This window comes from Corylus avellana, chromosome 6 (genome assembly GCF_965113065.1).
Source record: "Corylus avellana chromosome 6, dhCorAvel1.hap1.2, whole genome shotgun sequence".
NCBI lineage: Eukaryota > Viridiplantae > Streptophyta > Magnoliopsida > Fagales > Betulaceae > Corylus > Corylus avellana.
In genome coordinates, this window is record NC_142495.1 from 5,680,251 (window position 1) to 5,692,754 (window position 12,504).

General features: G+C 34.7%; 2 protein-coding genes across 2 annotated transcripts; one reads left to right on the top strand and one right to left on the bottom strand.

Moving 5' to 3' along the window:
• The first annotated feature begins 5,031 nt into the window (after window positions 1-5,031).
• On the top strand, window positions 5,032-6,250 carry LOC132186198 (uncharacterized protein At4g00950). Its single transcript, XM_059600051.2, has 2 exons — window positions 5,032-5,769; window positions 5,894-6,250. The coding sequence occupies exons 1-2, from the start codon at window positions 5,173-5,175 to the stop codon at window positions 5,969-5,971; spliced, it is 675 nt and encodes a 224-aa protein (XP_059456034.2). The 5' UTR covers window positions 5,032-5,172; the 3' UTR covers window positions 5,972-6,250.
• A 569-nt stretch (window positions 6,251-6,819) lies between these two features.
• On the bottom strand, window positions 6,820-10,682 carry LOC148584800 (fiber). The gene is made up of 3 exons (XM_088517908.1): window positions 10,484-10,682; window positions 7,906-7,988; window positions 6,820-7,039 (listed from the first exon to the last, which is right to left on the bottom strand). The coding sequence occupies exons 1-3, from the start codon at window positions 10,560-10,562 to the stop codon at window positions 7,010-7,012; spliced, it is 192 nt and encodes a 63-aa protein (XP_088374034.1). The 5' UTR covers window positions 10,563-10,682; the 3' UTR covers window positions 6,820-7,009.
• Window positions 10,683-12,504: the final 1,822 nt, after the last annotated feature.

Here is a 12,504-nt window from a genome sequence, read left to right on the forward strand (position 1 = left end):
TAATTTATTATTATTTAAAATAATTATAAAATAAAAATGTAATTTATAAGATTAATTAGAGTAGATGTAGCACATGGCCCACTTAAAAAAGATTGGCTCAAGCACTTGCAACTTGTTAATTTTTTTTTTTTTTTAAAGAAAAACTTGGATAATTCTCATTCTAGAAAATCAAAGTGAGAGGGTTTGGAGTTCCCTCTCAATAATATCACAAATATAGCTGGGGATTCACTCAGCCAAGTTCTATTTATGAAAGTGTTGACTGCCAATTTAGCCAACGTATGAACTGTCATATCCGCCATACCATTCACATGTTGACAACTCCAATCAGCTTGGTATTGATTGTAGCACCATCTTAGTATCCTCAATAATATGCCCAAACTTACTCCAATTCTTATTGGATGAATTTACCCCTTTCACTATAATGAAATCCTCCATCGCCTACATAGTTGCTCGAATCAGATCATTCGGGGTAATGAATTGTTCTCCATGAATCACCCCATTCCGCCTCATCCAAATACTCTTGACTTGACGTGTAAATATCGTGAGCATTTCTTTCCATATATCTCTTCCACTAACTGTATGAAGTACTCTCCTGAGAAATTGCATTTTTGGAAAAATATTTATTTGACACTCCAGACATCAGTAGCTAACTTGCAAGACCACAAAATGTGAGTTTCTGTTTCGAACTCAATTCCATAGATTGGACATTTGGGATCCAAAATAATTTTCCTCTTCAACAAATTATCACGTGTGGGAAGGTTTTGTTATGACACTCTTCACAAAAAATTCTTGTCAGCATTTTGGCATATGCATAATTAAAGATTATGGGCCAACCATGGAAAAGGACCAAAACACCCTCTCACAACCTAGTCTGAAACCTGAGTGGTTCTTTTCTCGCCGGCCCAAACTAATTTTGTAGATCACCAATTACAATGGGCTCCGCTTGGGTAAAGATAACGCAACATGAGACCGGACCGGAAGCAGCCAACCTTAGTTCGACTGTAGGCCAAATTCAATTTCTTGGATCATACAATGGTAGCGGGTGCTAGCCTGCTAGGGTTCAACTGTTCAAGTCTTTTTTTTTTTTTTTTTTTTTAATTAAAAAAATAAATAAGAAAGATTTCTTAGGCATTGGGGGCATAATAAGGGGGCCAATGCATGCTCGAGGGTAGACCCTTTGATCTCCACGTGGCTCTATCACTAATTATATTCATCTTTCATTTTTCTTATATTTCATTAAAAAAAAAAAAAGAAAAAAAAGAAGATGAGTTTGGTTGTAATTGTGCCAAACCAAGTACTACAAAATACAGGGTTATTTATTTAATTTTCATTTATTTTAATTAATGATAAATAAAGTAACATAAATTCAACGAAAATAAGAATAATGGGAAAGAAAGATTTTTCCTTTTGAGATGGGACAAAAGTCAAAGAAGAAATGGATGTTTAGGGTAACCAGCCCATTTTGTTTTTGATAGCTAGTGAAAATGACGGAATGCTGTCCAGTTTTGTCGTTTTGACTTTTTTCACATGTTGAATGAACAGAAGAAATATTAGCTGGATTGATTTATTAAAAGGGTTTCCTGATGATTGTTTGCAGATATGCGATATGCACACCCACATTAAAAGTTGGACTAATTTGGCTTCGCATTGGATTTTTGGGGTGTTATAATAATATAAAGTTATAGCATACGACAAAACACCAAACTATTTCTCTTCTTTTTCGTAAAATAAAATTATTATTTCTGCTCTTTTCTTTTTTTTTTCTTCTTCTATTAATTGTACGCATCCATTGAATTTTGTGAGGGTCACAACTTTATAATTTATTTAATGCCCACTACAGAATCATGAAAGCCTTGGAGTTTTGGTAAATTCGTCAACTTTTAAGTCAATTTTTCTAAATCTTTTTATACATTATTTTATTTCAAACTTCTAGCACATGTTTTTTTTTTTTTTTTTTTTTTTGCTTTACTTTCTAGCCCGGTGTACCTAAATATAGGTGGGTATCAGCCATTCTTACATCGGACTATGACAGTGCGTTTTTGACTTTAGCATTTTTTGTTGTTGTCTTATAATTGGTAGTTAATATAGCTGTATAGGTTTACTTTAATCTGTGTTCCTTTTTGTTTCTGTAACAATCTTGTCTAACTCTTTGAAACCATTGAGTCACTTGTTTAACCAATTTTTTAACTATTGTAATTATTTATGTACTATTTTAGTTTATTTTTTATTTATTGTTGAGGAGTCCACCCCATTTTCAATTTTAGGATCATCCACTTCTTTAGAAGTGGGAAATATTTTTTCTTGTAACATTTTTCTTATTCAATTAAAAAAAAAAAAGCGGATCTAAGCTACCCTACAATGGACCACAATCGTCCTATCTTCTAGTCCTAGACTTTGTTGAAGTGGGATAAATGAAGGTTTTATCCTTTCCTTTCCTTATCGCATTTAATAATAGTAAGGACGAAAATTTTCTCCAAACCGATACGAAAGAAATATTCTCCAACTCATGTAAAATAGTGAAAAATGTCTATAAACATTTAAAACACACATTAAATTCTTAATCTTATTAATAGCAGTTTATTAATTTAGACTAAATTTAATGTGTCTTTTAAATATTTATAAACACTTGGTACTATTTTACATGGGTTGGAAGATATTTTTTCTATACCGGCTTGGAGAAAATTTCTGTCCTAATAATAATAAGGGTTAATAACTTTTTTGGTACTTCAGTTTTAATGTTTTTATTTTTTCTCCATGGGTTTTAAAACATGACAAATCTGATACCTCACATATAGGAAAAGACGAAATCACTACCTCCATTAGTTTCCGCTAGTCCCAATTAACAGAAGTCTACGTCATCTACGTTTACATCGCAACACGTGTCCAAAAAATCAAAAATAATAACATAATAATTAAAGAAAATGAAAATTCTATAGGGTGTCCGGCCACCCCATTTTGGCCAATGGGGGTGGTTGAACCCCTTGGGAGTGGTTCAGCCACCCCTAGAGGGGCCACATGGGGTGGCTTTGATTGTAATCAAATATTGGGAATATAATCAAATCAAGGGGATTTGATTACTATACTTGTATTTATACATTGCCCTATAAATATTAACATTTATATTGTAGACAAATTAAGTCAATGAGCACAATGTAGCCTTTAAGGGTATTCCGAGTGGTAGACGTAGATGTCTAACACCGAACTACTTGTAAGTTTTTTGAGTTGATTTATTTTTAAATAGAGATTATTTGATATCAGCATTATTATGGAATACACTAAAAATATTATATATTTTCTATATATTCTAACAATAATAATAATAATGAACCCCACTCTTCGGTCTTCACTAAATGTTTTCATGTATAATGAATTGAAATCCCATGGACATTATTGTTCTTTCAGTTTTTCGATTATTTTATTTAAAATTCTGTTTATTTTATACTAAGATATATAAGTTAGATTTGGTGGTCGGGGATGTCAGCGCCCCATACCCTCATTTTCAAACTATATCCTTTTCAAGTTTAGAAAAAAAAAAGAAAAAAAAAAACGTTTTCATGGTTTATATTGACATGAGGAACATATTTTATATCAAAGTTGAAATTGAAGTCTCAGAAAATTGCAAGAGCTTGAAAGAAAAATCATATAACCATTAATTTTTTTTCTTCTAAAAGTGTCATTAGAAGGCAATATCAAGTAGACCCTATATTATCATTAATTGTGGTCCAGTTGCGTAATATTATCATTTAATAATGTCCTTTATCTTTTAGTTAATGATAACAGATCAAGTGAGAATAAGTTAGATCCTATATTCAACTTCCCTTTTGCTTAACGTGTTACCCAAAGCAATCTCAAACTAGGCCGTTAAATTATCACTTATCTTAAAATTTTAATATTTAGTTGAACCCTAAATTCTTGTTCAGAACTTCAGATATTATATTAAACTTTCATTTATTCTAAAAAATAAAACCCATAATAATTAAAAAATAATAAATTTAATCATTTAATTATTAATTAAGTTAAAACCCAGAAGAATCCAACCGGCTTTGAGTGCATGAATCTAGTTCGGAAGGAACACGTTTTTTGGTTTTTTCTCTTTTTGTATTGACAAGAAGACCACACGTTTTACATCTAAGAAACAGGTGGCAATGATTAATGACTTGTTTGGAAAGTCATTTAGATTTGAGGGATCAAGTAAAGTCCGCGCTTGAAAAGGAGCTCACCCTCCATCTCTGGTCGGCATCCGATGCACGACGCAAGAAAAATCAGCTACGAGTGCGACCACTCTGGTGCTACCATGTGAAGCCGTACTATTGGTGGAGTAAAATAATTTATTGCCATGTGTTCTCATTTGATTGGGAGGAAAACCATGAACAGAGCTTATTGCTGAAGTAATATTCAGAATTATTATTATTATTTTTTTAATTTTCACCGTACGAAAGGAGATAAGATATTTGCTGCCCTGCCTCCGCCTGCTTCACTGCTTTCACTGTGCTACTGTAGTTCCATTTTTTAGAGAGTAGGTGTGAGGAGTTAGGATCGTGTGCTGTCATCTCCATTATATTTCTTCTGCACTCTATTGTCTGAGAATTCATTTATATTATTCTTTAATTATTTGTTAACCTGCTTTGGGAGGAGAAGTTTGATTCGTTTTAATTAAATAGGTTAAGTTATATTTGATTTATATAATTTTATATTCATATCTCAATACAACTCAAACTTAGCATTTACAGTTATTTATTTTTGAAATGACCCGCAAAACCAATATGAACTCAATATAAAATTTGCAAGTAGAGGTTGAAAGATCCGATCCTTTTAATTAAATGTGCCAAATTAAAATTAACTTATATAATCTTATATTTCTAACTCAGTACGACCACAATCCAATGCCAGCTGTCCTCCTGTGTGTGTGTGTGGGGAACCTCAAGATAAGCACATATGTTTGCTAATTCCCATTTTTCAACGGCAATATAGGAGAGCACATGATAACTACGATAGGGATGCTCTTTTTGGTAGCATTTCCTCCTCAACAAAGACAGTGATGAGTGATGACTGATGAGAGAAAACGGGCCAGCCTTTGCTTTTGAGGGCTTTCCTCCCTCTTCCTGATTGTCGCAAAGTCCTCAGCAGAAAGCAAAGTACCCAGAGACAATAATCTCAGAGAAAGAGAGAGGTATGGGAAGCGCGGCAGAGCCGGCGGGAAGCTTGACGCCAAAGCTACCGCTCTTCTCAGTCCCACTGATGCAGTCAACAGAGCCTTCTGGCATGCTAACCCCGCCATTCCACAGCTCAGCCGCAGTCCCATTTCGCTGGGAAGAAGAGCCGGGGAAGCCCAGGCCCTGCACCGCTCTAGCCAACATCAGTGACTTCGCTACAAAGTGCTTGGAACTCCCTCCTCGGCTGCTGTCGGAGACAAAACTGCCTTCCCCCACCACTGTCTTGGAGGGCCCATATGCGGGCACCAGGTCTAAATTTCAGTCCTCTTCGTTTAGACTTAGCAGGGAGTGCTATGGATCTTTCAGTCACGAGAGAGCCCAGCTTGGGGTGCCTGCGCCTCTCAGCAAGAGGGTTTGGCTTGGCTCTTGGGGCAGGAGGGCTTTCAAAAGCAAAAAAGAGGTTGGAGGGTTTAGCCATGTCTTCCCATCTTCCCTGGATAAAGAGAGTGATTGTGGTAGTACCGCCGGAGAGAGCAACAGTAAAAAGGGGAAGATGACAAGGATTAGAAGGGGAGGGAGCTTACCTAATCTCTCCCACGCCAGGTCTCATTTCTGGGTAAGGCTTTATTATATATATGAAATGCAAGACATAATGCTGCAATCAAATAAAGTTGATCCTTGAACAACTGCTTTATTTTATTTTTAAATCTTTTCTTATTTGCGATGTTTGGATGTTGCAGGCGACTATATACGAGGGCTTGAAGCAGGTGGTTCCATGGGGGAATAAGAAGCTGAAGAAAGATAGGGTTGTGATATAGACTAGCCATTGTCCATTGCTGCTCGCTTCTCTACGCTCTGCAAGCTTTTTTATCTTGTTTTTTTATTATGGAAAGATATTTGGGCTCTAGCAAATCAATTATGCATTGTTGAGCTATGAGAACTTACCAGTATTGGTGAATGTGGGAAGGAAGTTTGTAGTAGATTCTTATTTTCGTGAGAAAAAAACAAAGAAAAGAGAAGACAACAGCTCCCAAAGCACTTAAGTGCTCTTTATTGTATTAGTTTCCATCTTAATCTTATCCTATGAATTTTAGTTTGTTCTGTAATTATAATTGTATGGTTTTAGCTTGTGCATATATATATATTCCAGTCCCAGTTTCTGGGCAGTTGCACTCATGCATATTCGAACATTAACGAATATGTAGAGCTTTAAGAGTCTTCCTACTCCAGTTTCTGAGCAGTTTCCACTCAAACAAGCAAAGCATAGATTTCAGTCTTCCTATTCAAGCCATGGTGGTAGTAAAACTCTTGCCGGACAAACAAGTCTTAACATTTTCTCTTCGAAATATGTATTGGGAGAATTTCTGCATGTAAGTGCGCACCCAAACACATGTATGTATGTATTCCAATTCCAGTTACTGAGCAGTTTGCTACTCATACAGATTCCAATAAAAGCACTAATAACAGTCGACAAGCAAAATTCGATTCAACTAAAACAAGCGAAGTATAGATTTAATAGTCTTCCTATTCAAGCTATAATGGCACCAGAAAATAAGTCTTTTAACATTTTCTCTTCAAAAGATGTATTGGGAGAATTTTCCAATGAGCTAGCAGGAGCAATATGAGCATCACCTTGTAGCATTTAATAAATGGAACACAATTCATCTGGAATGAAACGAACTAGTGTTTAAAATCACTTGAAAGAAAACCATTCATATGGCAACACAAAAATGGGAAGATGTTTAATATGCAGTATCATTTAATTCTCCATAGAGTTATCTTAAAAGCCAGGCTTATTACATTGCTGATTTGCTGATGACAATAAAATTGAGAGGCTGGGCATGACACCATCATACTTATTTCTTACCGGTCATACCTGCAACCACCTGCAAAGATGCGCGACATTTTTAGTATTGCGGGAAAAAGAAAGGAGCAACAAAAAAATATGTTGTCAGTGTTAAAGACTTCTTGTCAGAATGTCGCATTGTGTCTCACACCAACAGCAGCGGTACGAATGGAGCCCACTTTCTTATTCAGTTGATCTAGCCCATCTAGGCATGATAATTACAGCAAATTTTTTCGATCAACTTCTTTTCCTCTCTCATTATTCTTTTATTTTTTAAATATAATAATAATATGCAACTTCTTATATCAAATTACAATGAGGCTGAATTGCATGGATGCGCGGTTGACCTATCAATCCTCAACCATTATGCAGAGGAACTAGTAAAATTTCTCTCTATCTTGGGATGTTCAGGACCATATGAGAAAAACATCCAAATTGAATGGACTTCGAGCAAGTTGAGAAAATGAGCACATAACAAAAAGAAAAGGTTGAGGCAGTAAATGGGTACGGTGTAAGGGTACACTATAAAGGACCATAGGCATCCCTTGCAGCAGATCAGTCCACCCCAAAGTATAATGCTAATCTTGATGCTTATCCTTTTCAAAAGAAGGTTCCTTGAAGCAGCCATACCATGAGCTGTTTCTAAGTGGGGCAGGTTGCCAGTGCAATGATGCTAAGGTCATTCCTTTCTAATCATAACTTCCTACGTACTAAGTATTAATTTTTTAAATACTAGATCATCAAAATGAAATAATTTCTAAGTCCATTAAAAAAAAGGGAGTTTAAATATGAAAGTAATTATCAAAAACTAGCTAAAATTCAAGTACCCAGATAACAAGATGCAGGAAAAGAAAAGAAATTGAGATACAGGAATCAAAGAAACATATTACAAAACCAAAGACTTACATCACTTAAAACAGGCTGGGGAACTTGTTTAGATGCTTCGAAGGAGTCAAGAATGGGCCTTACAACAGCTGGAAGGAAGAGGCCTGAAATTTTAGCAAGATAATAACCGGTAAGTTGAAGAAATATTGATTTAAAACCCATGAAACGCCTGATCCTTCAGAGCATTAAAAATTTGATTTCTTTGCATATTACTGAAGAATATTTTCTCCGCATAAAGGCATCTTTCGTTACAGTAATGAAGACTATAAATCAGCGGCCCTTTAAGTCATTGTAAATTGATATATTATGAAAAACCCCATTTAAATAATTAAATTTAATTAAAATTATATCATGTAGCAATAGAACCTATGATCTACCTATATTCCTCCCATACAGCACGACAGAACAAAGTTTCTGCATGAATGCATCAGCTCCAGATGATCATGAAGGCTGTATCGATCAGGGGTCCACACAATGGAGCCAATCAGAAATATAAATTTAGCTGTGTAATAAGGTAGAGCTACTCAAGGTTGAATGACTTTCGACATGGTTATCCAAATCAAGTATTCCCACGGCCAACATAAACAAGCATTGCTGCAGATCCTTCCCGACCCTAAATGTTCCCTATTAACTTTCCTGGGCTCCACCTGTTTAACACACAGAGAGAACCCCAGTTTGAGAAATATTTTCCTAACATACTCCAACAAGCAGCTCAAGAGATGGTATTGTCATCCTCAGTTCAGTGTAATTGTTACTGCCATTCCAATCCTCCACCTCTAGAACCATCAACTCTTCTATTGATAAGGTATCATCATAAACCACTATTATGATGCAAAATAGTCCACAAATCTAATTTGTCTTCTCATCATTAAGCAGTCGAAACTGCTCACTATCTCTTCTAGTGAAAGCCACAAAGTCTGAATCAAGCCACAGAGCCTAATTTGCAGTACACAGCAGACAACTCTTTCTTCCCAGAAATCGTTTCTTATATGATCATCCAAATTTTTACATCCTTCCATTATGAATATATTTTGGAGGTTCAGTCACAACAGAACACTCAGTATCAAGAAACATTTATTGACGCCCTCTTTAGCTAAACAGCCATCTTGTCTGTGTTTTTATGGAGGTCCACTTCTGCCAAAAGACCCATTTGTTAATGCCTTTTTGAGGTGCTTTTTTTTTTTTTTTTTAGTATTCTGATGCGTCATAAAGGAAAAACAATTTAGAGCATTTTGTCTTCTAGGTTGTTTGTTAATCTTCTTTTTTTGAAAACAGAAAACAAAAGTGAGAAAGAGAATAGTTTAGCATATAAAGCTAGTCTGGTTTCCGAGATCAAAGAATTCCATTTAACTCCTCTTTAGCTACAGTCAGCTACTAGTTGCTCACTGATTAAAAACGCTTTGTTTGGTTGAGCAGAAACCAAGACATACATTGCTCCTATATCCATAAAAGCACTCCCAAAATGCTAACCAAACGCATGCCCTAACCATTAACCATTCACAATAAAAGCCATTTTCAGTCTACCATTACCATTATCAGTTTCACTAGAGAGAAAAAAAAGAACTACATAAACTTGAAGTAAAATCTCACCGGAACAACTAATCATTGAGCAAAGTGCTAGCAATCATGAAGAAAGTATCCCCACGATTCCACCCAACTGTTGAAAAAACCCTAAAATTTGTCAAACTACGCACTTAAATTACCTACCCAGCTCATCATAAATTCCTAACTGCCCCTCCACACATAACGCATTATTATATTAATAAAAAAGGGGAGAAAAAAAAAAAAAAAAAGGCCCAAAATTTAACATAATTTAATCACAGCATGAAACTCCAAAAGTTTGTAATAAGCACAACAGGAAAATTAGATGACCTGAAAGAGGATGAAAGCATGGAGGATTAGGGGAAGAAACGTTTTGGTAAAAGATTGGTGAAGGTCACAGAAGGGCTGCTACTATTTTCCGAGAAACCTTTTCCCCTTCCTTTGATGTAAGCCCACAGAAGGGGAAAAGTGTTCGTGACCTTCACTTGGAATTCCACAGCATGAGCTTTGAGCTTTGTGCACATTTGATCACATAAGCAAATTCGGTCATTGGAATATAAATCGATAATGGCATGCTTCTTCCTTTACATAGGAGGACTGTTTTAATTGATAAAAGCATCAACAAGCTCCACTTGACCCTTGCCGCTCCTCAAGGAACACCAATTAGTGAAACTGGTTGAGCGGAAACCAAATTTTGAAAAAGGAAACAGTTAAAATAGAAAGAGAAGAAAAAAAAAAAAAAAGAAGAAGCGATTTTTTAGCTAAAATGGAGAGACAATTTGCTGAGCGGATATGAATGCTCTAAGGAGGCATGGTTAACCTCGAATCTAACCAAACCCAAATTACAATCATTCATCCAAAATCTTTACATTGAAACCCGATTATTCCTACAAAAAGCTAGACATAGCACTCTAATCCTATGATGCATTAATTAAAAATTGATAATAAAAACCAAAGGCCAAAATCAAATTATGAACAAAACGCATATACTAATCAGAGATTCAGAAGGAAAGCGAAAATCAGATGCAGGTTAGGGATTTAGGAGAGAGAAAGTTACCAACTCCAGCGATGAGGCAAGAAGCTGCGACTACTGGCTCTTGCACTATGAACATCTTCAGCTTCTCCATCACCGCCATCTCTCTCTCTCTCTCTCTCTTAGGCTTTCTTCAACCTTCGTTCCCTGTCAGCTTGTCTGCGTCTTCGATTTTGCGTAGAAATGGATCTGCTTCTTTTCACTGCTTCTCCAAGCTAACGTACCGGCCCATGAGGAGTCGGGTTTGGTTAATGTACTCGATTATGCGACTTCTCGATCCGACCCGCATCCAGATCTGTCTCTCTTAAGTCTAGCTCCGGTGACATGGCACGATATCACACGTACGATTGGGAATAGAGCTTTCTTCGATTTCAATTAAATGGAGACAATCGTTCCAATTACATTTGATAGATTTATCGGTGAATATATTGTCATAACATTTAAAATTTTTAAATGATATAATCTGTAAATCATTAAATATAACAAAATAATATTTTAACAGATAAAGATGATCATAATCTGTAGGTTTGATGACAGGAATAAAACTAAGAGTTCTTTTATTGAAGGGATCAAAGCATGAATAAGAAATATATTAAGATTTAAGATTAAATTAATATATAAAAAATTAAACTAGTATTCATTCAGTATTAACAAAATATATTTCTTTAATATATTTCAATTTTCAATTCAATCACCTATTAAAATGGAATGTAACGTTCTTTTAAATCCTAAAAAATCATCTACAATTGAATTTGTTGAATTTCACAACATTTTCTCTTTTTGATGTATAACATTAAAAAATCAATCGAAAATTCATCTTAAATTTTGTTGTGAAACCTAATTTTGAAAATATTTATAGTTGAAAATGCTCGTTCTATTATTGCAGTAGAAACTAGAAGAGGAAGTATAAGTACGACAACTTGAAAAACAAGTCGATTCTCTCAATTTTTTTTTTCTCAATTTTTTCTTCTTTCTTTTGGTTATTTCTCATGAACTAAAAACCACTATATATATATATATAGTAATCAAACAAAAAATATAAGATATCGTAGTTTGCAATTAAATAACTATAGTTATAAAATAAAAATCAAGTAACTATAGTTTCTCAAAAATACATTTCATTACAAATTGCAGTTTGCAATAAGCAAAAGAGATATAAAGTTTGTGCGAATCCATGATCTAAACAAGGATATTGGATTACTATAGCCAAAAAGGCTCCAAAAGCTTCAAACAATCACCTAAACAATGTGCACATTGTGTTTAGAGGATTCAAACAAGAAATCTTTACATCATGCAAACAATGCCATTTACAAATCAATGGTTTCAAAGGCGTTTGTTAATTGTTCCAAGGCCTACAATATGCTAGACGAAGCTAAAGAAGGTTACGCTAGACGAAGCTTAACAAGCTTTCTTTACGGTCACTTAAACAAGGTGTATGATGTGTTTAAAGGGTTCCAACAAAAAAATATTTACACCATAGAGACAATGCAATTCACAAAATTAATGGCTTCAAAGGTGTTTTACGAAGCTAAACAAGTTTTCTTTAGCGATATGGAATTAACGGAATCATCTCAAGAAAAACCTTATTTAAGCTGTTCAAGATGACACTCAAACTATTTTATATTCAATGATTCTTAAAAAAAAGTTGATTGCTCTTTTATAGAAGAATGTAAGACAAAAAATAAAAGAACAAAAGGTAAAGATAATTTCTCATACAAAATATCATCTTTAAAGAAAGCTACTTTTTTACTAGAGTAAACTTCTTTAATGAACTCTCTCTACTTGCTTCACTTTCGATTAAAGTGATTAAAGTAAAGTTCTTTTTATTGTTGTTAGCCGGCAAATTCCCCACTTTTTATTAAAGTGATCCACCAAACTTCCCACAATGCCTAATCTCGTCTTTTAGTTGGTTGATAAGATTGTAATATTTTATGCCGTCTAATGAAGGTAAAGGAATAGGGCTTCGACTGTCATCAAGATGAGGTAGTGATTCTACGGCATTTGCTAATAAAAACAAATCGTACCACAAATCATAATTTTTTTTC